At 42.5% G+C, this 27,135-nt stretch overlaps 2 protein-coding genes across 2 annotated transcripts in view; one reads left to right on the top strand and one right to left on the bottom strand.

Moving 5' to 3' along the window:
- Window positions 1-18,155, top strand: part of gbf1 (golgi brefeldin A resistant guanine nucleotide exchange factor 1) — an 88,011-nt gene extending 69,856 nt beyond the window's left edge. The window contains exons 31-41 of the mRNA XM_080016648.1: window positions 3,554-3,779; window positions 4,495-4,655; window positions 6,663-6,912; window positions 8,605-8,831; window positions 10,529-10,682; window positions 11,139-11,269; window positions 11,392-11,493; window positions 11,810-11,923; window positions 13,541-13,718; window positions 14,882-15,067; window positions 16,031-18,155. Coding sequence (XP_079872774.1) covers window positions 3,554-3,779; window positions 4,495-4,655; window positions 6,663-6,912; window positions 8,605-8,831; window positions 10,529-10,682; window positions 11,139-11,269; window positions 11,392-11,493; window positions 11,810-11,923; window positions 13,541-13,718; window positions 14,882-15,067; window positions 16,031-16,320 — 2,019 coding nt within the window. The 3' untranslated portion in view covers window positions 16,321-18,155. The remainder of the gene's footprint in view (window positions 1-3,553; window positions 3,780-4,494; window positions 4,656-6,662; window positions 6,913-8,604; window positions 8,832-10,528; window positions 10,683-11,138; window positions 11,270-11,391; window positions 11,494-11,809; window positions 11,924-13,540; window positions 13,719-14,881; window positions 15,068-16,030) is intronic.
- A 141-nt stretch (window positions 18,156-18,296) lies between these two features.
- macroh2a2 (macroH2A.2 histone) lies at window positions 18,297-25,615 on the bottom strand. Its single transcript, XM_080016649.1, has 9 exons — window positions 25,486-25,615; window positions 23,701-23,886; window positions 23,045-23,151; window positions 22,513-22,704; window positions 22,125-22,229; window positions 21,925-22,024; window positions 21,740-21,829; window positions 21,307-21,481; window positions 18,297-18,936 (listed from the first exon to the last, which is right to left on the bottom strand). Exons 2-9 carry the CDS (start codon window positions 23,870-23,872, stop codon window positions 18,771-18,773), a joined length of 1,107 nt encoding a protein of 368 aa, XP_079872775.1. The 5' UTR covers window positions 23,873-23,886; window positions 25,486-25,615; the 3' UTR covers window positions 18,297-18,770.
- Window positions 25,616-27,135: the final 1,520 nt, after the last annotated feature.

Genomic DNA, 27,135 nt, shown 5'->3' with positions numbered 1-27,135 from the left:
ATTGATAGGTGGGCCAATTGAGCCAATATTTGCTTATTTGCTCACAGGGCTGATAAACAAAAAATGGCTGCAGAATACTGTTGTCAAAAATATTGATTTTTCTATACATATCAATTCTGAACATTTGAAACTGTTTCAATACTCATTTTCCACACTATCGATATACCAGTAACAGCTACGCTTCCTCGCTCTCTCTTCTCTGACAGTCAAACACGCTGCAGTGCCCACATAGCCCCACCTCATCTCATCGTCAACTCACTCGTGCGGCACGTCTCCCCGTTGCTACAGGGCTTAATTTAGTAAATACTGGATGTTTTGTGTAAATACTTGTAAATAATAAATCCTGCACTTCTATAATAGGGAGAATCTATTTCCCGACCAAACTTTAAATATTGCTGTTTGTTATTAATTTTTTTATCACAAACCTTTTGATAACCTGTGGACATTTATTCCAATTCATTTTTTTATTTTATGTAAGCGCACTGCAGAGACAATGCCGACAATAACATTAGTGTTAAATAGATGTTCGTATAAGTTCAGCAATTTTGTGTCTCATTTTTTATTGTTAAATTGTTAAAGAAAATCATATCGGCATTCTATCGGCCACTCGTTAGGCTTAGGCGATATTTTGTTTAATTCAATTACAATAAATACATTGTGCCACTTCTGCCTATCACCTGCCACCCAAGTGGCGTTTTCAGGGCCCCCGGGCAAAGAGACACAGAAGACGGTGTTGTAGACACACTAGTTTATTGTAGACAGTGGGCCAGTTGGAATTAGCCAGGAGCGGATAGAACATGTCATGACAGGGCTCCTGAGTGTGTGTGGGGATGGCAGTTTTACCTGTTGCTCGTTAGACCAACCAACGAGCAACAAGTATGCAGCCACTCTGACCCAATCACTTATCCAGGTCATGTGTGGCTGCTCAACCAGACCCTCCACACACCACAAACATCTACATCAAAAAACAATCTATATTTATTTTCTTTGGAGAGACGGTAAACCTTTAATGCTGGATCACGGAGAACCAATCGCAATTTGCGTGTGGGCGTTCACATAATGTGCGTGCCGAAAGGATTCCCCGTTCGTCAGTCAGTGTGCATTACAATAACAGGATAATACAGATAGAAGCTTACAAAATGCACAGGGATATAATTTCAATGGGGAATTATAAATCAGGGGAATCATAAATGTATTTTTATGTGTGAATTGTCCGTATCTCGCGAACACGGCTCTCTATGCGCCCCGATCGCAGAGAACAACACAGAGAGCCGTACCCCGTTCCTCCAATATTTAGGCGATATTTTGATACTGTGAAAATGTTGCATATGGTGGCAAATATCGCAGTATTCAATATCATTGAATATCGGCCCAATCCTATCGGCATCAGCCATTGGAAAAACCCATATTGGTCAACCACTAAAATAAATAAAGCATCTCAGTTTTCAATTGTGCTTTCAGAAGGTTTGGTTTGTCTGCAAATGAGTGTTGAATAAATCCCAAGCGATGGCAGATCAGAAGCATTTATGCTTCTGATCATTCATTCATGTGCACAGCTTTGCATTTGCATACATTGGCAGCCGTAAATGTGTCAAACTCCCCATGACTTGATTTGTTCAGAAATGAAATTGCAACAAGCTTCACATGGATGTAAGGAGATTCATATTGGACATATTCAAAACATTACAGGCATCATATTCTGTACAGTTGAGGTATAAAGTATGAAAATGAGCAAGGACAGGGAAAACCTGTTAAAATTACAAAGTTACTGAAAGGTGCCAGAATACATCATAATATGAGTTACACAACGGTATTGTAATGTCATAATTTAGTACAAGGGACAAACCTTCTCGGCTAGTTTAGACACTCACCATCCTCTCATAAGCTTCATAGTCTTTTTCAGGAAACGAGCTGCAAAGGCCTGACATAACATCAAACATTTTTATTTTTAAATGTATTTGCAGTTAAAATGGCAAATTGCGTAGACCTCGTTGACAACAAATTCCTCCCATTTCACCAGAAACAAAAGAAATTCAAAAACACAAAGCCGATAAGGTGTAAAAGGTGTAAAGAATTTGGAAAGCCTCTCATACTTGTAGTAATAAAGATAGAGCCTTTTCTGAAACTACGTGTGAAAGATGGTCAAATGAGGTCAGGTGAAACCCTTTACAGCTCTGGCGTCCAAACAAATACGTTTCCACTAATTTCCTCGGAAATTTTCAACAACTTCCTCTTCTATCTCTCCCTGACCTAAATGGACCTGACCTCATTAAAAGCTAACAAAAAAGAAAAACATTGGAAAACCTATGTTCCAAAGCTCATCATATCAACTTTTACCATTGTTCTGCTGGCTTTGTTCGCACAGAGTGCTGTCAATGTATTAAAAAAATAAAAATAAAAAAAACCGAGGGAGTCATAAGGTAAAATTGAATTGAGGTTACTGCTATTGACATGATGTGGGAATACGACCTAGTAGCTTTATGCGATGAGTTCCTGCTGCTTTCCCCACTCGAGCTTATGTCTAAGGAGCGCACCTATTGTTACGTCAGGTTCACAAATCGAAGGCTCACATGCACTGATCTGACAGGTTTTATTTCAATAAGTTATTTTATATTTATTATTTATCTATTATATATCTATTTATGTGTGAAAAATACTATTTATACCTGTTCTACACAAAAATAACTAACTATAGGACCTGTTTCATTTGTTATTTTTTTTATTGTGAAACGTTTTTAAAATATGCATATAAATAATTTATTAAAAAATATTATGAAAATGTATATTTAAATCATCCACTGTCCTGGACACCTCCCCTCCAATCAGATGCACTTATGCAATTTATAACAGCCCACCAATCAACTTAGACCCCGTCTCCCCACTAGTCATACACACAGAGTATTACACTAGTTATTTGTGGCAGACTACTATAACAAATATTTTTGCACCTTAACTTTTTCAATTTGTAAAAGAAAAATGTAAAGATACCGGAACGTACCCTTACCGTGACCCCAAAACTGTGATACATACCGAACCCCCATCCCTATTGTTCACATGTTTTTTGTCCATTTGGTCACATTATTTGATTGATTTAATCTCAGCATTATAAAAAATGTTATCAGCAGGTTCTAGACAAAGATTTTAGATTATGTAATTTTTGACCCCTGTGATGTTCATTTTTACTTTGTTTTAAAATACAACAATGTTAAGATCCATAGGTGTACATAAAGACAATTTTATTTTATTGTATTCAATTCAATGCATTTTTGTCGTCTTGTCCTGAATTTATGTTGTGTTTTTGTACCCTTAAAAATATCAAAATAACATTTTTTCCAAAATACCAAATTGGGAAATACAATATAGGGGAAAAAAAAAATAATTTATATATATATATATATATATATTATTTTTTTTATGCAAATTTTAATAAAATTGTATATTATAAAATATTTTTACATTTTATAATATAAGATATTATTATCATGCGGCCTTGGGATGCTGTGTGAAAGGTCTGTTTATGTTTCTGAATCGAAAGCGTCCACCGTGCACACAGGTGCTGCTGTCCCTGCGTCTCCTGCTGATGATGAAGCCTCACGTCCTGTCGCGGGTGAGTCGCGAGGTGGCGTTCGGCCTCCACGAGCTGCTCAAGACCAACGCCGCCAACATCCACTGCACGGATCACTGGTACACGCTGTTCTCCCTGCTGGAGTGCATCGGTGCCGGGGTCAAACCTCCCGCCTCCTTCCAGCTCGCCTCTTCCAGCACAGACAATGATACTGGTACGTATGTTTTGTTTTGGTTTGTTTGTTTTTAGGGCTGGGTTTAAAAAAAAAAAAAAAAAAAAAAAAAAAAAAAGCTTTACACGAATACCACTCAATTGTATTGTTTTAATTTCGAATTGTAATATCGATACTTTGTTTGCGTTAAGTAACTGTTTTCTGCTTAAATGAAATCCCACCATAATGGCAAATGAATAGAAATATTATATTTATTAATAGTCCTATTTGATTTCATTTATATATGTAATGTTATATATTTGACTGTTGTGTGAAATATTTTTGTAATGTACGTCAGATGGTGTACGAAAAAGTCATTGGCAATTTTCGTTGTGTTTAAAATGTCAATATATCATTATAGAATCGTATTGTGATCTTATCAAATCATATTGAATCGATATTGTATAGAATCGTGACACTTTGTACGGAAATCGAATGGTCAGAGCCTGACCAAAACCCAGCACTAACAAGTTTGGGTTTTTTTCAAAGCTTTCCTGCCAATATTTGCAAAATTCTTAGCAGAATTCAATTAAACAAAACCTAACATCTGAATTTAAACTAGCTGTTGGCCATTCTGGTATCAACATCTTTGTGGATCACTTATCCACAAAGTAATGACAAAGTGTTGATAGTGCTTATCTACCAGCTACAGAACAATAATTGGATAATTATTTTTAGAAGCAAGAAAACAATTGTTTTTTGTGTTGTTTCTCTCCAGGTGCTCAGTCAGACAGTGAGCTGTCGTCCCACCACCCCAGCGAAGCGATCCAGGATCGGGGCTACACGTCGGACTCTGAGGTCTACACGGATCACAGCAAGTCCAGCAGGATGCCTCGCTCCACCACAGACGTAGACGTGGCCAGCAGCGGGTGGCTAGTGGTATGCACATACTCGCATAATAATAAACCGATAGGATTCATTGATGGAATGGCTCTTTATTAATATACGGATGGAAATAAATGTAGTCCTCCTCCCCAAAAGACTAAACTGACCTGTAAAAGAACACTGATAAAAGCCAGTGAGATGCTCAGGAGGTAGAGCGGGTCGTCTATTCATCGAAAGATTGCCGGTTCGATCCCCGGCTTCTCCTGGTAGTGTGCTGGGCAAGACACTTGACCCCCTAACTGCTCCCCGGGCGCCACTATACAGCAGCCCACAGCTCCTAGATACGTCAGTTACTAGGATGGTAAAATACAGAGAAATGCATTTCGTGCCTCAGTACTTGTACTCTGTGCAATGACAATTAGTTGAATCTAATCTAGTCTCTCAATTGCAATATGTAAAGGGGATACACCAGTTTTTTTGAGAAATGTGCTTTTTAACTCTGATTCAGACGGGTTTATACCAAAGTCATCAACCGTTAGGGTATAATTCCAATGTTATTGAGCAAACCTCTCAATGATAACAGTATTTTTTTCAAAAATAAAAAATTCAAAATGCACTGTTCCAAATTATTATGCACAACAGAGTTTCAGAATATTTTCTAGGTTGTAAAAAACTGAAAATGGTCATTTGTTGAATTTGCAGCATTAGGAGGTCATATTTACTGAAATCAAAAGCTATTTCAATCAAAAACATCTTAACAGGCAAAGTTACATGTTAACATAGGACCCTTCTTTGATATCACCTTCACAATTCTTACATCCATTGAACTTGTGAGTTTTGGAGTGCTTCTGCTTGAATTTCTTTGCAGGATGTCAGAGTAGCCTCCCAGAGCTGCTGTTTTGATGCCAACTGCCTCCCACCCTCATAGATCTTTTGCTTGAGGATGCTCCAAAGGTTTTCAGTAGGGTTGAGGTCAGGGGAGAATGGAGGCCATACCATGAGTTTCCCTCCTTTTATACCCATAGCAGCCCATGACACAGAGGTATTCTTTGCAGCATGAGATGGTGCATTGTCATGCATGAAGATGATTTTGCTACGGAGGGCACGTTTCTTCTTTTTGTACCGTGGAAGAAAGTGATCAGTCAGAAACTCGATATACTTGACCGAGGTCAATTTCACACCTTCAGGGACCCTAAAGGGACCTACCAGCTCTCTCCCCATGATTCCGGCCCAAAACATGACTCCACCACCTCTTTGCTGACGTCGCAGCCTTGTTGGGACATGGTGGCCATCCACCAACCATCCACTACTCCATCCATCTGAACCATCCAGGGTTGCACGGCACTCACCAGTAAACAAGACTGTTTGAAATTGAGTCTTCATGTATCTCTATGCACACTGCAACGGTTTCTGCTTGTGAACATTGCTTAGGGGTGGCCCAATAGTAGGTTTATGCACAACTGCAAGCCTCTGGAGGATCCTACACCTTGAGGTTCGTGGGACTCCAGAGGCACCAGCAGCTTCAAATACCTGTTTGCTGCCTTGTAATGGAATTTTAGCAGCTGCTCTCTTAATCCCATGAATTTGTCTGGCAGAAACCTTCCTCATTATGCCTTAATCTGCACGAACCCGTCTGTGCTCTGAATCAGCCACAAATCTCTTCACAGTACCATGATCACGCAAGTTTTTGTGAAATATCTAATGTTTTCATACCTTGTCCAAGGCATTGCACTATTTGAGGCTTTTCGGCAGCAGAGATCCTTTTTCTTTCCCATATTGCTTGAGACCTGTGGCCTGCTTAATAATGTGGAAGGTCCTTCTTAAGTAGTTTTCCTTTAATTGGGCTCACCTGGCAAACTAATTATCACAGTTGTCTGAGATTGAGTTCAGTGATCCAAAGAGCCCTGAGACACAATACCATCCATGAGTTTAATTGAAAAACAAAAAATGAAATGTTTGACACTTAAATCCAATTTGCATAATAATTTGGAACGCGGTGTTTATTTGAAGCCCTTGGTGGTATCAGCGCTTCACATCGTTGTTTTTTTCTCCTTCCCCTAGGTCGGTAAAGATGACCTGGAGACCAGTAAGACCCCCCCACTGGGCTCCAAGGCTCCTCTCAACCACCCGCTGGTGAACCAGTACAGCCTGACACTGGGCCAGGATCTGGGCCAGCACGACACCAAGTCCCTCATCAAGTGCGTGGAGACGCTGTCGTTCATCGTGCGCGACGCCGCCCACGTCACGCCAGACAACTTCGAGCTGTGCGTCAAAGCCATTCGTGTCTTTGTGGAGGCAAGCCTCAACGGAGGTAAGACCGTCTGAAAGTGGAAGATACTTGGATTTAAATTTTATATTGTAAGTCTACGTTATTATTCTTATGGTTATCACTTTCTGTTGCATGCTTTGAAATGTGGGAGATTTGTATGTTCATTGTTCAAGGAAAACATGAACCCGAGAATGCATATTCGTGTTAAACATGACCCGGTTTAATATTCGTTTTGTTTTTACTTATACGTTTGTGCGTAATTAATTAAATGGATTCAACTTATTGAGGAAGAAAAAGGTATGCATCATCAAAAGCACCTTAAATAAGGAATTACAGGAAATTTAGAGTATTGAAATATCTTTTTTTGAAAAGTTAAAAAGGAAACAATCATGGCTCATTTTTGACCCATCATATGGGTCAAAAATTCAGTTCTTAAACTGAATGTATAAGTTGTAGAAAACGGTATCCTTCGCTGCCGGAATCGATTGCCTGACACTTTCCAGGTCATTCATCTTGCATCTTCAAGTCGACAGAGTTGTTCCTTCGATAATTCATGTGCAATTAACAACGTGCAACCTTCAGAGCATTTAAAAAAAGAGTGCGTGAAGCCATTCTTTATAATGACTGAGTCGACTCAAGGACGAACGACATCAATCCCGGCATTCAAGAGTCCTATCCATATCCTCTCCGACCTGCCTCACTCTCTCCTTCCAAACACACTTCTACTACTCCCTCCATCGCACCAACTGTTCCCCCTCCTCCGTTCAACCCTTATGGCTCTGCTCCTGATCTCACTGTAAGACGGGGATTAAAAGTTGGGAAATGGCAGCGATGCCCTTTGGCTCTGGCATAGCTGTTGGCCCATTCATCCCCACTTCCCCCCAGCCCTCCAGGCCACCGGATTCGAGCTGTCAGCACACACACACAGAAAAAGATGGGTCGATCAAAGAAGCCGGCTCAGGCATGGCGCTAATCTATGTGGGATACAAATAGAAAGTGCAAAACCTGCTATTACCTTTTTTTCTTTTCTTTTTTTTTTTTGGACCTTTTGTTAAGGATTTTTTCCAAGACAAACGGAAGGTCTTCAAAATGTGTGAAAAACCACGGCAACCTTTTAGAGGACAAATTATTATTTTATTTTTTTTGGCCTTCAAAACATCAAACGTCATAGACCTATTTACTGGCAAGGAATTTTGAAATGACACTGCTTCCAGAAGGGTGTGGGACCGGGCTTTGTGCCAGCCGAAATTGGGTGCACCAAACAAATCAAAGGTGTTTGGAGTAAACTCAGGAGTATGCCCTTTGGAGTATTTTTTTTATAAAAATTGAAAGAGGGGAAAAACGTCAAATCATCATTAAAGTTGTCATATAATTACTGCTCTTTATACTCCTTTCAAACCTCCCAAACTTCAAAGTGAAATTTGAAGGAAAAATAAGGAGAAAGGAGAAATTCTGCCCTTACTGAGACTTTACTTCAGACATAGACTTCAGTAAGGCCTCGTCTTAGCAAATAGTGTAAAAAGTATAGATATTTGCTTTAAAAGGTGGAATAATTCAACAGTCTCAGTCACTGAATATATAGGTAAGTATAGATACTAGAAAATGTACTTAAAGTATTTGTGCTTTATTGCTTTCCACTACTGCCCAACACAAAACAAATTGGAGGCTCTCTGTAGCTCCCGTGCTCTCTCCCTTTCCAATCGAGGTGAACGAAACTTTTGCATTCGCTCACAGGCTACCGCAACCACGACAAGAAGAAGAGCCAGAAGTTCGACTCGTCCAAGTCGCGGCTGAGGAAGAAGGGCAGCGGGCGGGACAAGGAGGGCGCGTTCGCCAGCCGGCGGGGAGCCGGCGCCGGCCGAGCCTCCAGCCAGCGGCCCTCACGCTCCCACAGCGACGAGGAGGAGGATGAAGGCGTCCCAGCCAGCTACCACACGGTGTCTTTACAGGTTAGTCAGGACGTAAGTACAGCAGCCCTCTTTATACCCTTCTACCTTTTTACTGCAGTTCGGGCGTCCCGGGTCTCCCAAAATAGTTCAGCCACCGGCGTTTAGAATGCATGTGGCAATATTTTGGAATCCCAGAGGATGCGTAAAGTTCTCTAAAACGGTATTTACCCCACCATGCCACTAGGGCTGTCATGATCATGAAATTTCAGTTGACGATTGATTGTCAGCTCAGTAGTTACATCAGAACATTAGAATCTGACGTGGACGGTTAATTCTCCTCAACTCAACTGGTTCCCATTGGCTTAAAATTCCCTTGACATTTGGAAGAAAGCCTATATAATTATGGAATCGAACAATTTTGAAAAATGATCACGGTCAGTCAACAAGTGCGATGTCGAGATTATGTAATGATTGTGACAGCTCTACATGTAACATTACAAATGCTCATTCAGTCCAGTGCGTGTGCTGCGCTGGAATTGTGGCTCCAGAGACTGTTTTGGGAAACCCGTGCTTCACGAGGTGGGTAGGCAGGCAATGATGATATCTCATTCATTTTAATTTTTGTTTCCTGTAGACGAAGTGTGCTGCATAGAATAAAATTAATACTTTTTCACTCGATGCTGAATATTGCATAGTTCCTGGTTAACTGGAGTCAGGAGGCGGTTGATGTGGGATGTGGGAATGTTTTGGGGATAGGTCGGTAACATGACAGCGGTGTAACACCCTTTTTTTTTTTTTTCTTCTTTTTTTTTTATGCACAAGCTCACCACACCTGTTATTTTGTGTTTGGTGTTGCCACGGTGATGAAGTGGTGTTGTGGTTTTGCGCGTAGTTTCAGAGAAAGCCCTCTTTTCAACCCGTGCCCTTAAATATCTGTTGCTGCTTCTGGTTCTGTTGCCTCATTTCCTGGGATATTACTATGGCAACGTTGTTTCATTTCCCGACATTCACGATGATTAGAACTGACAATATCTAGCTCATTACTGGAATCCATCTGAAAAAAGCACAGTTTCTGTTCTCATTCAAACTTACTAAATGGCTTACAAACACAGAATAAAATGCTCCTCACATTAAAACATTACATTAATACTATTCTATTCTGTACAAAGAGGGCTGTTATATGCATTTTGACTGTGTAATAAGAAAAAATGTCCTTGCATTATTAAATATGTACACTAAATGTTTTCAGTTGTCATAAATTCTCCACTTCATCACTAATTCACTAAGCGCGTTATAAATATTTATTCACAAGCTCAAAATTCACTTATTTACGCCCATCCTGCGCTCATATGGGTTCAGTTGCAAGTAGTGTTCCCACGTGGTAAGATGGTCTCTCGTTTTATTTATTTTACCTAAGTGATGCCTTCTCAGGCTATGGAAGTGCAGAGCATATGTAAAGTTTATAGAACAGCAAGTTAACCCTGCTGTTGTAATGTGGATTTTGAGCATAAGGTAATCTGTATGGAAAGGCTGTTGGGGCTGAAATGTTAAAATTACTTGACATAATACTCTAGACTAGAATGTAGTACATTGGAGTTTATTACATCCCAGTATGAATACTTAAGTATGTAAAATAGCCTGTATATGTATTATGTAGAATTACAGACTCAATCACAGTAATGTTAAAAGTTATAATTAGTTCTGCTCTTGGCAGTATGGCGTGAAAAAATACATCATCAACATGACTGTGGGTGTTTTGTGACGCTCAGCTCTTAGACTTGATGCACACGCTGCACACCCGGGCCGCCAGCATCTACAGCTCCTGGGCAGAGGAACAGCGCCACCTGGAGGCTGTGGGCCGCAAGAAGATCGAAGCAGACTCCCAGACACTGTGGTCCAGCTGCTGGTGCCCACTGCTGCAAGGTCAAGTACCAGTAGAGCAGCCTCTGTGTTTTTATTTACTAGTTTGGTACATTAAAGGGTCTATTGATAATAGTAATAATGATAATAATACTAGTTATAATAATGTTATTATATACAATGGTAAGAATTACCCTCTTTATAATCATTGGGCGCCACTGGCCTGGTTACCTAGGCTGCATTGTATATCAAGGGAAAAACTACAACCCCCCCCCCATGCGTTAGTGAATCGCCGAATTACACACATAAATACGTTGAAAATAAACACGTAATCATTAAAAACCTTATTCTATTTTATTCTGTTTTATATTCAGAAAACATGTAGCTTTATTACATACGGCGAGATTTAACAATTATTGTATTAATTCATTGTCTCATGGGTCTGGCCTCCGGGTCTCCGGTTTGAGACCCCTGGTTTGAATCCTCTGCTGACCTAGCCCCTATCTTCCACTGATGCAGGCATCGCCTGGCTGTGCTGCGATGCCCGGCGGCAGGTGCGCATGCAAGCGCTCACCTACTTGCAGAGAGCGCTGCTGGTGCACGACCTGCAGACGCTGGACGCCACCGAGTGGGAGTCCTGCTTCAACAAGGTAACAGCAGCGAACGGAAAAATGTTCCTTGTTGAGCGGCGGATTAGCGTTTTGTTTTTGTCCGTGATCATTTGAGTTGATCCCACCACACATTGTCAGTGATGGGGTATCTGTGTTCCCAGGTGCTTTTCCCATTGCTCACTAAGCTTCTCGACAACATCAGCCCGGCAGACGTGGGCGGCATGGAGGAGACCAGGATGAGAGCATGCACCCTGCTCTCAAAGGTCAATGTCGCTGTTTGCCAACACACACCAGTCCTTGCACTTATTAATATAATGAGTTAAAATCATTACCAAGCATAATGCAGATGTTTGGTCTAAATTTGAATATACCCTAACTAACCCAAGTTCTTTAAAATTGAGTAGAATTACAACGTACTGTTAAACATTCTGTGTATTGTCAAACTTGCTAGATTGTTATATAGTGGACTTCACGTCCAGGTCCACGTCCAAAACACATCATTTGTATATCTACAAAATAAACAGACATTACAGCACTACATTTTTTAAATATTTAAACATGAATTGTCTCTTGTTGCAGGTGTTCTTGCAGCACCTCTCCCCGCTCTTGTCCCTGCCGACCTTCGCTGCCCTCTGGCTCACCATCCTGGACTTCATGGACAAGTACATGCACGCCGGCTCCAGTGACCTGCTGGTGAGCGCACGTGCACACACACACACACACACACACACACACACACACACACACACACACACACACACAAACTTTAACTTCATGATTTGCTATCTGAGAGTGATGGGAGGGGCTCTCTCATCTCTTTCCTAGTTTCTCACTGAGATCTTGTGGTATCACTCAAGCTAGACAGTGAGCAAATGATGGGTCAAAATGATTTGCTGCCGTCCAGCAACTACCATCTGATTTAATTTGTTTCATATGGCACAAGGTACTCTTGCAAAATGATGTTGGACAAATTCTTTCTTTCAGAATAACTGGCAAAACATTTGAAAACCTTTTAATAAAAAAAAAAAAAAAAAAAAAAAAAAAAAAAATCATAAAATAATAAAAACCTGGGACAAATAAATCTCTTGAATCTTGAATCAACTGATATGGAATCTGGTAGAATTTAAGGGCTGAAGTACAAAATGAAAACTTAAGCCCCTTTCCTCCTTGCACTGAAAGTCATCAATTTACTGGCAATTTTCCGTATTGACATAATGTGGGAACAGCAGCTGGATTCCATGTTCCGTAAAAGTCGTTCTGAAAATTTCCTTACTCTCGACCTAGTATCATTTTCGGGAAAATGCTGGTACGGCTGTGAATCGAAGTGTGTGGGAATGGAAGCAATAACATTGCCGGAACAAGCACGTTAAGTAGCGGTGGAGCTGAATCCGAATCCCGGCAAAGCGTAAGTGGGTTTTTACAAATATTTATTTTGTACAAAAATTTGTTTTCGGGGAAACAAATTGTATTTAAATCTCAAAAATGGCGAGTCCAAACCGTGGCGCTCGGTTGCAAAGACGAGAAACTGAAACATGTTCAGTCTCAACGGAGACAGGTCTTTTTTATTCTTACAAGCAATTTGCGTGCCCGCTGGCTGCACCGGAGTGCAGAGCCGGAGAGGGAACGAGCGGACAAGCAGAGGTGGAAAGGATGGAGCACGTACCTGCTCCGGAGGCCGAGTGTAGGACAGGTTGAAAATGATCACACTGATTTTATAACATTGGGTAAGGCTTATTACGTCTGAGGACAGTGGCTCTGTCCTAGCTCTCAGTGGAGGGACCACTATGGGACCATTATGTGGTTATGGAGAATCCACCCGGGAGAGGTGGGAAAGTGGAAACCGAAAAGCTGGTCTCTGAGAGCCAGGAAAAAAACGGATTCAGATTGTATATCCGTTGCCAACAGATTGTCCAAACGATCGTATCCACACTAGCATACTAACCCTAACCCATTACGTACTGTATCCCTAACAGTCATCTAATGTGGGAACAGACTCCATACAGAACTTTTCTGTAAAGGAGGCCGATGTGTGAATACCTACTTTGCCTTTGCTGGATATTTTTTGTCCAGCAATGTTATGGATTCCATGTTGGAAGGGGCTTTAATGTATCCAGAGATTAGTGATATCCAGATTTCACACCTGGGAGCTATTGCTGTTACCTCATACCAGCTGTGTACGGTTCCCTCACTTAAGAGTAGTTATAGTCACTGTGTGCAGCTCACTCGTTTTGGTATGAAATGGAACCCATAAACGCTGACACACAAAACTCAAGACCTTCCCTTTCCCACTGCGCTTCTCTGTGCGTGCAGCTGGAGGCCATTCCCGAGTCCCTGAAGAACATGCTGCTGGTGATGGACACGGCGGGGATCTTCCACTGCAGTGACTCCAGGACGGGCTACTCGGACCTGTGGGAGATCACCTGGGAGCGCATCGTGTGCTTCCTGCCGCACCTGAGGGAGGAGCTGTTCAAGCAGACCGTCATGCCGGGTACTGAGCAGATATTGATTCAATTCGATATTGATGAGACGGCTCACGATACGATTCTATATCAATATATTGACATTTTCTACATATTGACAATTGCTACCAACCTTTCAGTACACCATCTAAAGTTCATTACAAAATATTTGATGCAACAAGTTCTGTCTAATACAGAAATGTAGTGTTTCAATTGATTCATAACTATGGTGATATTTAATTTAAGCAAAACATGGTTACACAACTTCCCAAGACGGTATCGATATGACAATTTTCAAATGGATTCCGATAGAATTGAATTGTTCCACATTAGAGATGCCACCGTGAGGAATTTTTCCTGCCGGTTAATAAAGTCATGACAACACCGCGTTACAACAGGGGGGGCGGTGGCGTGTCCCTGTTAAACGGGTGCAAATTACACATGGTGATTACACATGGAGGGAAACAGGTCCCTATCTAGACCCGATCTGAGGTCTAGATCCTTCTCTCTCCTCTCCTCCCGTGACAAGTGAAATCTGACTCCGCAGGCTCTGCTGTCTGCGCAAAAAGCGGAGGCTTTCACTTTCCGTTTTGTAGCATCCGACTAAGTATTCATAACACGCTTAGTATTTTACAAATTTGTGTTGTTTTATTTGAACATTGGCGCTGATATGCAAAAATAAACTAAATGGGTTTTATTTGTATTATATATATATATATATATATATATATATATATATATATATATATATATATATAAACAACTGTGGGAGCGTTGGGCATGTAATGTTATCTGTGTATGCCCAAACACTGTGTAACACCGATAACCGCGGCAACCCCATTCCACATTGTTAATGCTAGGTGTATGAACAAAATATTTTTGTAGGGCCTTTGTATTAAAAGGAAGAAGTTGCTAAGCCCAGGGGCATGGGGCATTTCAGACGCTTTCCAGTCACAATTCAATATGCAGCAGTCTTTTCCAAATGGCAATAATCCTTAAGGTATGACACAGTGTAATTACAATGCACCTGATGAAACACTGAACACTATATTCCACTCTTTTAAGATTGAACAAAGTTAAGGTGGACAGGGAATAAGATTTAAGTAGACATCGAGTTGACGTACAGTAAAGCCATGAAGCTCTATCCACAATGCATCTGCAGACTGTTATAGGCCAAATTCGTTTCGTTTAGACCCCGGTCCGACAGAACCCGCTCAGGCAGTTCCACCCGGAGGTCGGCCTCCGTCACCTCAGGCGTCCTCGGCCCCCGCCCAGTCCCCCTCGCCAGCCCCCACACCGGTACCCGTCAGTCCCACGGAGCCAAAGACCCCCAGCAGACCTGTGTCGCCCCAGGAGCCGGCAACACTCACTGCCAACGGTAACCAGAGATTCTTTGCATTTCATCATCAAAAACTAATTTTATTTATTTCCTGTATTCGTTGTATAACATGAGGAAATAAGTAAAGCTTTATTTATGGAGCACTTTTTAATACACTGATATGAACATGGAAATGGTTAGGGGCGAATGTAACGTGTGTGCTCACTAATGCACAAAACCTCACTTTGACACGTGAATGGTCCTTTTTAATGCAAATCAAAAGTCAGTCTTTCCAAGTTTTGTTTCAGGTCAAGGGAGAGTCTTGGAAACTAAGAACCACTGATGTAGCCCAGTAAAACAACTCTATGACTCACAGGAGAATATAATAAAGTGTAAATATTGATTCAGGAGTTGATGTTTCAATAAAATTAGTAATTTCATTATGTCATTTAGCAGATGCTTTTGTCCAAAGCAACTATATAATATAATTATAACATTGCAATATTTAAAGGCACTGAGTGATTTGGGATTTTCATTCCAACTGTTTCTTTTGGCATAAGGAGCTGCCTCCACTCTGGTGGGGAGGGACGTAACTGTTGACTTGAACTGCCTGCAATTAGTTAATCATTCACTACATAAAATATAAATGCCGAAAATTGATGATCATATTTTGAGAGGAATCTCTTGTATAGAAATTGGCATTGCCATTACCATTGGTTTTGTTTTTCTGTTGTCTGTTATTTAGATGTCAAAAAACATGGACACTAATGGATAAATCTGGATAAAATGGACACATGGTTAAACCTTGTAGTACCTTTAAGTGAAGGTCGGTGATGGTCGCTACGGAGCAATGCACATACCATTTTTTTCCCCCAATAATTTCCATAATGCAGAGTTCAGATTGCACTGTGCTTCAAACCAATAAGAGTGATCAAAATAAAATCATGACATCGCCGCTATTACTGTTGACTTTTGCAAGTTTCTCCCAATCTAATCGGCTCTTCTTGCTGTTTTTTATCTCAGGTACGGACCGATTGTCCCCGTTGCTGCCCTCCGTCGCCCCGACGCCGGTCCCGGCGAAGGGGGCAATGCCCGCTCAAGCGACCGCCTCCCCCCTCAACCAGTCTCCCCTGAGCCAGTCTCCCCTCAGCCAGTCTCCCCTCATCCTGCAGCCGCTGGCCTCCCCCCTGCAGGTGGGCGTGCCGCCCATGTCACTGCCCATCATCCTGAACCCCGCCCTGATCGAAGCCACATCCCCAGTGCCGCTGCTGGCAGGGCCCCGGCACGCCAACGCCGCCGATGAGGTCAAATAAAAGATTTCACCGCTGATGCCTCGGATGAAGAGATGGGGCATGGGGGATTTCCGGGTATAGGGAGGGTCTTGTCATCTTCCAAACGTCTTGTTTTCATTCGTTCCCGTCGATGAGCCAGGTAGACGCACACCACTCTTGTACAGATAGACCCCCACCCCCTTCATGATCCATGGACACAACAGACCCTCGCTTTGCCTTGATTTTCGTCCCACTGTTCCGTTACACCGCCACATCATGTCTTGTGGACACATCATGGTTAAAACAAACTATTTATTTCGGCACGGGAGGCGTGAGGCGAGACGGGAGATGTGAGACAGGTGGGTATTCCTTCTCTGCCTTCCTGAGGACTCTCGCTCGCAGTCAACTTTTCACATGAAGTTTTTCACGGCGAGGTTGGACCCCGCTGCTGCGCTCGTATGCCTGTGCTTCGTGTTAACCTAGAGGGGGGTCTCTGACACGGACATTTCAAAACAAAAGAAGCAACGTTGTGAATAACATATTTGACTTCTTCTTTTTAGTACTGCATGTCGAGTAAATAAGATGTACAGAGGTTATCAGTGGTAGGCACTGTGTCTTAACTGCAGATCTGTATATATCCACAGTCATGCCACTGTGGGCGAGGGCTGAGCGGGTATATAATTTAGCAGTGTACAGCAAAGCAAAAGCATATTTTAGATTTCTATTCAATAGATTTTTTTTTTTTTTTCTTTAGGACTGGCCAAGCTGTTGCATAAAAAATATAACGTGGCAAAATGGCCAGACTGAGCTCATTTTTACCGAACAGTTTGTTTTAAATTATTGATCCAGAAATAAAATCCCCTGCTTAAGAGCGAAACAAAACAATTTTAGAACCAGGGCACCTTATGAGTTTCTCCACGCCTGTCGGGAGCAATTAAAACATTCCTAGACGTTTGGTTGTGTTTGGTGGTTGGTGAAATAACGTGGAACAATGTTCGTGTGTACATGATGTGTGCGTCCCCTCTCATAGGTTAAGAGATATTTTATCAGGGTATGTTCTAACAATGAGATTATTTAAAGAGTACAGTGTTGACTTTGAAATTTGATCATGGATTGTTTTTGTGTAGCTCGTAAACGTCATTGAAACCGACAGTAAAGGAGCTCCTCATTCTGCTGAAGGCATTTATTTTGAGGGAACTGGTAAAAAGTTCACAAAAAAAAAAAAAAAAAGACGACTTCTCAAGGTGCCCAAAGGATCTTGCATATCTTTCTTTAGCGCCGTGAGAAGTCGACGGAGACAAGAACCGATTTCAACGTATTCCCCGTGCTACACATTATGTGGTTATAACTGATCCTTTTCTTTTTTTTAAGACCACTTGATCAAATTCCCTTTTTCAGGACCCGGATGCTTCCGTCAGTGAGCGCCTCCTTATTTATTCAGCATGAAATGATCGGAGCATTCTGATGCAGCACATAGAAGAGAGGGAGAGAGAAGAGATAGAGGGAGGTCTGCATTTCATTCAGGTAACACTAGTATTCTACAAACATACTGCCTTATTATGTGGAGCGCGACCGGAAGCGCCTCAATGCGATTCACTCCACGCGCCACGAGAAGACGAGCTGTCCAGTCGCTGCCCTGCGCTATCGGTTCTATCAGCAGCTGACTCATGCTTGAACAGGAAATTACATGAATATAATGTGTGTATATATATATAAATATATATATATAAATGAGAGCTAATGTACTTTTTACAGTGGAATAAATATGTCAAGGAGATGCTCAAACCTAGGTGGGTTTTTTTTTTTTTGTTGTTTTTTTGTGGCGTGTTTTTTTTTTTTGTAAAGTTACACAATCTCATTCAAAGTTAGAGACCGTTTAGATTTGGCTCCGTTCAAGTGTCGACCTCTGCGTTTCGTGTGAGCTTTCTTGACTTAACGTCACAGCGTCGGCTTATGAGGTACGCCACCCAAAACGTCACGACTACCATGTTGTGTAAATCTGAGCTGGGTCTCTGGTGTAAAACATCTGGATTTTTATTTCAAAGCAGAACGAGAAACACATTGGGTTTTTTTTTTCTTTTCTTAATAAACTAACTTTATCAGAAACTACATAGAAGACCTGTCCAGGGAAAGACTGCTCTCTTCATACATGGAATGTAAAAACATCATTTCAAACGAGGAATCGTATTGACAAACTGTACGGATTAAATTATCTAGTCTAGAAAGGAGTGAAACTGACAGGACTTAAAATGTGAACAATATTTCACTCACAAATGTTTTTTTTTTTTTTTTTCTTTTCCTCTTTGTCTTTAACACCTACCGAGGCCGATTCCACGTCAAACCTCTTCTTTCAACACCTGACTACACCATCTGAAACATGGAAAAAACAAAAAAAAAAAAAACATCCCCTCCCCAAACAATTTAAAAATACCACTACAACAGTAAGAAAAACACCCCTCCGAAACAAAAAAACACTCTCCGCTTGCTTGTCCTCACTTGGTGTCCAGCTTGGCCATTTCCTGAAGGTATATTCCGATGCTCTCGCTGTCAAACAACACAAAGTAAATATTTTTCAGAGAGGACGAGGTGGACGACACAAAATGGTTGGAGATGGCCTTGAGGATCAGCTGGGCCGCCGTCTGCTTGGGGAAGGTGTTCCTGCGTCAACGAGAGGGGAGAGCTCAGTATGGGATGGAAAGAAAACAAACTGCGCCTAAAAGTCACTGCTCGCTCCACTCTAATACCTCCGGTGCGGTTTATGGAGCAGAGGTTGGTAAAAGTACTAGCGTATGAGCTCAACTAGTTCATTTCAGTTAGCTCATGTTGAAGGAGAACTCTTGTTATTTTTGAACCTCAACCTTATTTTGATTATTTTGACTCAACCTGGATGACTGCCATCAGAATCTTTAATAAACATTGAAACAATAGCATCAGCTGACCGCCGCACACTCACAGAGCCCGGCAATAATGTTGCCCTGTTGCCTGTGGCAACCAGATTTGGGTCAGTGTCATCTTTTGCAGTCTGGTTGCCCCTTTGTCGACCACTTTCCATATGTTTAAAAAAAACGAAAAAATAACAAACTATGGTCTACCTCCCTGTGTTCTGAAACTTCTGCCAAGAAAAATGAGTTATCCTGGCGTATTGATTTTCAAATCGTGAAACAAGTGTGTAGCTGCCATCAGAGTGAGTTATACAGTTTAAGTTCATTTAATAATTTTGAGTTAAATATAAGAATAATTACGTTTTGACAAAATATTTTCGTTAATTAACATCAATATAATTAAGAATATATGTCTAAAATGCCATAGCGGAAACCAATGTTCTAGCAATGGAGTCGGATCATTATTGTTGGTTGCGCTCTGAGCATGACAGCGAGGCAGAGAACCTGCCACGTTCGCCGGAGGACGATGTCTTAAAGGGACCTATTATGGAAAACTCACCTTTTCAGTGCTTGTCCACATACATTTGGGTCTCTGATGAGCCTACTAACACACAAACTGTGAAATGAGACAACCCGTTCAGTTTTTGTGTGAGCTGAGAATTTCAGAGGAACATGTCATAAAACATGCCGTTCAGCTTTGCAGCCCTTTCTGCACGTCATTGAGGGCTTCAGTAGAATTAGAACCGCCCTCCATCTGAGTAACGCCACCCACGGCTGGGGAGCTACTGGAACCGCTAGCATCGAGGCTGAGAGCTAAGCATGGGAAGTGCTCTGTTGTTGGCGACAGAGACCAGCACAAATCTTTTAAAAGAAAGAGGAATTAATACCAATTGTCCGTGAAGGTTGTTTCGCCAAACAAAACCAATAAAATATTGTGTGTGTTATTGTAGATGTATTTCTTTTATTTTCCGACGTTTATATGAAAATAAGTCCCTGGTGTCTCCCGGTGCGGCGTTGGCAACGAAAGTCTGAACAAGCTTTTAAATTACGTTCTATAGATGTAATGAGTGGAGATTCAGCAACTTGGATTGCTTATTTCTTGCCTCAAATTTGTTCAGAAATTTTGGTGGAATGATAAGGTGAAAATAGTTTACAGACTAAATGCAACGGAACCCGGAGTTAATCTCAAACCCAATTGGCTCCGAACTAGGGCCCTGGCAACCCGGGGACATTTAAAGCTAGACATGAAACAGCCTGTTTTGGAACAGGATGGTTTCTAGGCATGTTGGAATGGTTCGAATGCATAATCTGAGTTCCAGCAAAATACTTGAAAATCATATTTTGGGAATGTCAGAGACCTATATTAACTTGTTGAAAAGGAGCATAATAGGTCCCCTTGAAGTTATGTTGCTATATAGGATGTTCACGAAGATTGGAATTAAGTGAAGACTTGAAGTAAAGCTGGAAGTTTACTTTCTTACTCCCATTGAGTTAACGCAGCCAGTGAGGTATGCAAGGTTATCTCTTCGTTTCTACATCATGCTGGTAGCTACTGGATATGCTAACGGAGTAGCTAACGGCTAATATGTGAGTGGAGTTCACACGATAGAAATATGATAGCTACGTTTCAGTGAATGTTTAGAAAACTAATTATCCGTAAATTTAACAGCTTATAGCCTTTAAGATTAATGGATTATGCAAGCAATATTTTGTGTTTGTGAGATCTGTTTCAATGGTTATTCTCTATGAGAATGCTCTGTATTGCACTGGACTCATTTTGTGATTTCTTTTTTTTTATTTTTTTGTATTTTGTTTTATCTAGTTCTCACGGCATGTCTGACGGCATAGATGTGCAAAATAAATGCCCGTGACCAAAACAAGGCCTTGTCTTTGTGATTCTAACCGGAGGAGCGCTACAAAGTGGATTATACGTATATAGGGTCATTATCACCTGATTTATAAAATAATTTAAAATTTGGCAACCGTTTTGTCATCGCATCACGACCACGTTGTGCCCCAGTGAGCAGCAGTTGGCTGTAAGTTAAAGGTTATAAAACACCCAATGTGTTCCTTTAAGTGCTCCGAACTATGCCCGTAAAAGATTAATCCTGTCAAGTCGAGTCCTTCCAAGGCCGCTGAGGCTCACCGTCCGGTGGGGAGTGAGGGGAAAGCTACGGATTTCAGCTTCTTCTCCTCTGCCGCCGAGAGGCAGTTCTTCACTGTCTTTTCCAGCTGGTCCTCGCACTTCTCCGAGCCCCACACGGGAATGTTGCAGTGGATCACGAAGCGCGCCGGCATCCCGCTGGCCTGGCTCACCGCCACTGCAAGGGGTCAGGTCACGTTCTCAATCATTGAAGGCTAATGTGTAATTTGGGTTCTACTTGATTTGCTATTGGCCTGATGAGGTCAAAAGAAAACCCTTAACTTGGACGATGTACTGTAGGTACCATTATCTTCCTATTGACCTACAAATAGACTTAAGCCCTTAGAAGTCCAAAACGATTTAAGTGATTGTTTCAAGGTAGGAAGGTCATTTTTCAACTCCTCGGTTATTCATTAACGAGGAACTGTCTTCTTACCCGACGCCACCTCCAGGGGTCCCTGTGCTTTCCGAAGCTCCTTGACTCCATCCAGGAATTCCCGCCCTCCGGCCTTTTCCAGAGCGTTGCCTGCGAAGACGCGTGACAGGCTCAGCGTTTTGTCGGTAGGAGTGACGAGTAAAAAAAAATGTCGTGCTTTACAGAATCAAAAGCATCTTCCCCACCTACTCCTTCTTTGAGGTCCATCTCTGCGTTGGTGGGGTTGATGATTCCCTCCACCTTGATCGTTCCGATTTTGCCGATTTCGCTCTCCGTTAGCGAAAGCTGTGAATTTCAGGCAAAGCGTCAACAACCTGTCAAAGCGTCAACATCTGAGCCCCAGAGCCTGTGAGGTGGATCACGAAGGGCTGCGGGGGCACGCTACCTTTTGCCCCAGGAACAGGCTTTTTGCTGACAGGATGGTGAATCCATCTCCGGGGCCATCTTCTACTGTGGAGTTTGGCACGGCCTCTTTGTCATTCTCTGCATTCTTTAACAAAAACGCAGAATTAGAACACACACACACACACCGTCACATCCTATTGTACAGAGCCCCTAAAGTGACGTTGGACATACGTTTTTTAGTTTTTTTTTTTTTTCTGTTGAATGGTCCCAAATGGATCACGTGTGATGGGTTCAAATATGACCCAATATTAAATTCAATGTATTCAGGTTCAATTTTGGGATGATTTTTTATTTTATTTTTTTTAAATCCAATGTCACCTGTATGGCCTGAATTTTAATTAAGTGTCGTCCCGGGGTCCTGTACTCACCCTGGGTTTGCGGCCCGGCTTGCCTTTGCCCTTTTTGAGGGCGGGCTTCTTGCTCTTGGAGCGCTCCTCCCTCTTCTCCGGGACGCTCACCTGGGTGTCCACCTTCACCCGCCCCCCCCGCTTCTTGGACAGCAGCTCTGGGTGGATGCGAGGCAGAACCCCCCCGTTGGAGATGGTCACCCCCCGCAGGAGCTGCATGGACAAAACGCAGTCACAGAACAAAGTCATGTACTGTCTGAAAGAGCTTCAAGGGGACTGACTGTTTTCTTTCTGAGTTCACGTTCACAGGCCTTAATTCATTTTAGTTGCTCTAGGAGATTTGACAAGGCTGTTCTCGCATGGAGCTCAAAGAAAGTCAAGCTTCCTTGCTGCCGGCTTAACAGCAAACATTTAAGACGTTTGATGTTCAAGGACCTGATATTGTTACCCTGTTGATTTGATATTTTATTGTATGCTCATGCGAATACCCAAATATAATTATGTTACGACGACACTAAAATATCGGCAGCAGCCTGTGCATTTCCACAGTCACCTGATTGAGCTCCTCGTCGTTGGCCACTGCCAGCTTGATGTGTCTCGGGGTTATTCGTCCCTTCTTGTTGTCTCGAGCCGCGTTGCCCGCCAACTCCAGGATCTCAGCTGAGAGAGAGAGAGAATTGAATCAATTAATAAAAATAAATACATTTATAAATTAATTGAATGAACGTATATCTACTTAACATGATTCAACAGCATCTCACTCATGTTATTATTATATTATTACAAAGCTCTGTGGAAGACTAGATCCTGATTGGTCAATAGCGGCAATCAGCGGTCAGTTATTGCTGAATAATGACCGCTGATCTGTTAACATTGACCATTGCCACTTGCAGCCACTTCTCTGCCTGAATACATTGCCACGTTGTTTCTGTGTTAGCCACGTGGCTGGGAAATATGTTTCTTGCCGGAAGCTCTTAAACTAGCCATTCTTTTTACAAACAAGTGTATATATATTAAAAGTTATTTTATTTGGTAGGTAGCCGTGTGACAAGCAGGATAGTGTGCAGCCAGCTGGTCATTCTTCCAAAATTACCACCTTCAGAGTGATACAAGACCTGATCACCCACATTGATGCATCCCATCAGTCATATTATCATTATTATTGACATGATTATGCATAAGAGAGTGTATTAATGGATTGACGCCCACCTGCCAGGTACTCGATAACAGCGGCCATGTAGACCGGCGCCCCCATTCCGATGCGGTACTTGTGCGTTCCGGTGCGGAGGTACCTCATCATTCTGCCCACGGGGAAGATGACGCCCGCCCGGGCCGAGCGGGACAGCTTGGTGGCCTTCTTCTTTCCTCCTCGTGCCGACATCCTGCCTTACTTTGCTGGATCCATGGTAAACAAAAACAGTTACACAAGAAACAGAACACACACGACAGACTGTGGATCAGACATTTTCCATTCATAATGTTAAATGTTCTGGAAGGGCTGTATGTTGATTGAGTGCACAATAAAAAAAAAAGGTCAGACTTGCAATTGCCCGATCCTGTTCAAGATGATAACTATTATATAAAATAATAATATTAGATTATATTATATATAATTAATGTGCACTTTGTCTGTGATGGTGAGACACACACGTCAATTATAAATGATCAATTTAACTTCTAGGTTTATCTAGATTTATGATTGTCAATACTTTAGTTATGTACCATTAATGAGAAATAATCCCGGAGCATGCACTAAGTCAGGGCATTGCATCAAATATTCTTGCATTGTGTGATAAACTGGTGAGGATCGAGGGTGAGGGTGTCCTGCAGGATTCATTCAGGAGCGGGAATGAAGTGGAGGCGTTTTGTCACACCTCGCCATGAGACTGGATGTAAACAGGCTGGTATGCACAACAACGCCACTTGCCTCCGGAACCCTAAACAATGTCCTTAAATCCTTAAATAACGCGCACAGTGATGGAATGCGCGCTGCCATCCACGCGCAGTAACAGGAATACGTGGGTAGTGACGATAGAGCCGCGAACGATCCGGTGGTAGCGAACGAATATTGCAACGACTCGGGCGTCGGGAGTCACCCCGGGCGAGTGAATCTTCACTGGCAAACTGAAAACTATAACTGACGAATTGATATAATTGACATTGAATGTGAGGATGTAACTTATCATTTGTGATTCGCACTTTGCATTTCTTTCGCAAAACAAATATTTATTCAAGAGAATCGGTCTGACACATTCTCCGGGGTCCAGCATGTGCATTCGCCCGCCGACATAAATCGTTTTTTTAACAGAATGACCTGAGTCGTGTGAGGATTCCATTCAAAACTCAACAGAGCCGAACCGACTCGTGTTCGTGGTTCATTACACCACCGACTCAATCAAATGAATGAAGATTCGGAAACTCGGAACGAATCTTTTTTTTTGGGGGGGGGGGATGCGTCAAGAACCGAGTCTCCAAAGGGGTGTCGAACCTTTCATCACTACGACCGCTGCAATGCAATTGTGTGGGTTTTTTTTTTATCTTTTATTTTTTTCGTATTAAAGAAACAAAAAACATGCATACGTCTACCATGCACGGCGGGAGGGGGGGGGGTGGAAGACTGGGTTTCATTTGGGGTGGAAACTGACATTTGCACACGCAGTGTTGCGTTAGAAATGTGCGCGAAAATGGAGCCCCGCGTCCCCGTACTGTACGTGCATTTCCCGGATAGGCTCGTATAGGATTACGCCTCGGGCCTCTTTTCAGCGGATCGCTCGCCCCGTAAACGTCCTTTATTTCGCGGTGCATCTATCCAACTACAAATATGTGTCGCTGTCGTAAGGGTCGTGGCATTTGCCGTGTCCGCCGGCCCCCATTTTGTCCGCCTCTACCCGGTGTAACCTCGTCAGACGCGGACAGCGGCGCTCCGACGCCGAGCCACACAATCCGGATATGCGCGGCCATGAAGAAACGCAGAAATCCTCCAAGTTTTTCTACCTGTTTTCGATCTCCTCTCGCACGAAATGAGCGTCGGACCTGCGTTTCCCCCCTTTTTGGAGAAAAAAAAATCCCCCGAGAAATGACAGTGTCCGCGCCGTGTTTTTTTTTCTGTATTTTCTGTCCTTGTTGGATCCTGTTCCAAGGAATAAAAAAAAAAAAAAAAAAAAAAAAAAATACACGGCGCGACCATGGGAGGCAGGACCCAAAACGATTCGTTCGTGGCGAACGGATCTTTCAAACGATTCGGGAGTTGGGACGTACACGAGGCCGGACCGAGGCTCCGTATACAGCTTTGGGTCCACATTTTATGACTGCCGGTTCGGTTCGCTTTGAGTCCCATTTTATTGAAGTTAATGTCCAAAGCAAAATCGTACCAAAAAAAATAAAAAGCATAAGTCATTTTGAATGTGACCGATTTACACTGTTCCTCCAATCAGAATAAATCATTTGAAGATACTGAGGCTTACCTTTTTGGGGGGGGGGGATCAACAGTTTCCATTCTTCCGCTTATATAAATACTTATGACCGATTTAAAGCAGCAGTGACGGACAAACTGTTCCCGTTGTGCGTGGTTCAGTCAATTCCAATAAATTGTTTCTTTACCGTGAAAATATCGCATGTGGTGGCGAATATTGGCCCAGGCCTAGGAGCCCCCCCTCTGCCGGTGTGGGTACCAGATGTGCTCGGCCTGGCAGATCGGCTCGCACGAGCGAGTCAGAGGGTGAAACGAGCGCTGTGGCGCGGTGGAAGTGAATCCCGCCACATGTCAGCAGAGGTGCGAGTGCGGGGTGCACCACCGGCCCGTCTCATCCACGCTGTCGCGGAGGAGAAGGAGCGATGTTTCGTATGAGCGTTATTACCGGACATTTTGACCGGTTTATGATTTGTTGAGCTTATAATAGAACTTTTTAAATTATTATTATTTTTTTTCTAATTTTTACCAGGCAAAATAAAACAAAACGTCAAGAAAGTGACCTAGCGCCGTAAAGCGTAGTAGTTACATAATGCAAGAACAGGCATTGGTGGGAATTAAAGAGGTGACATTCTTCATATTCCAAGTCAGTTTACCATCAAAATGATTCTGAAGGTGTTAATTTTAAGGTTTAAAAGAAAAAGAAAAAAAGTTACATGGTGTTGCTTGCACTCACGACTCAACAGGCAACCCACTCTTCGGACTCGTTCGTCGCTCACCGTAAAGGCCTCCCCCGCTCCCCGTGCGTTGCAGCAACTGAATCGCAACTGAACGACCAGTCGGACATGTGAGCGACTCCTTTTTTTTTTTTTTTTCCTAATGAGTGACTCATCGGGGGTCGAATCTGACAAAACGAGTCGAAGCGTTCACCGCTGCGAAGGGGGGAAACAGCGAGGGAGCAACGCCCCCGAACATCATGGATTCCGGGGGAGAAGGAACAAGATGTGCCCGGAGATAAAGGCAGTAATTTGTAAAATGTCGATGTGTTATTCACACAATCTGAGGGGAATTTTGGTGTGAGCAGTTTGAATCTGTCCACAGGACAATTTCAGCCTCCGACGAGGGGGGTTGGGGGGGGGGGTTGACACTCTATAGGCAGGTAATGTGTTTATTTACCAATATGTAGTCAGTATTCATCCCGAACATATTTACAAATCAGTTACAAATGTGTGGTA

This window comes from Zeus faber (genome assembly GCF_960531495.2).
Source record: "Zeus faber genome assembly, chromosome: 16".
Classification (NCBI taxonomy): domain Eukaryota; kingdom Metazoa; phylum Chordata; class Actinopteri; order Zeiformes; family Zeidae; genus Zeus; species Zeus faber.
The sequence above is the reverse complement of the archived record's forward strand: the minus strand, read 5'-3'. Positions and strand labels throughout refer to the sequence as shown.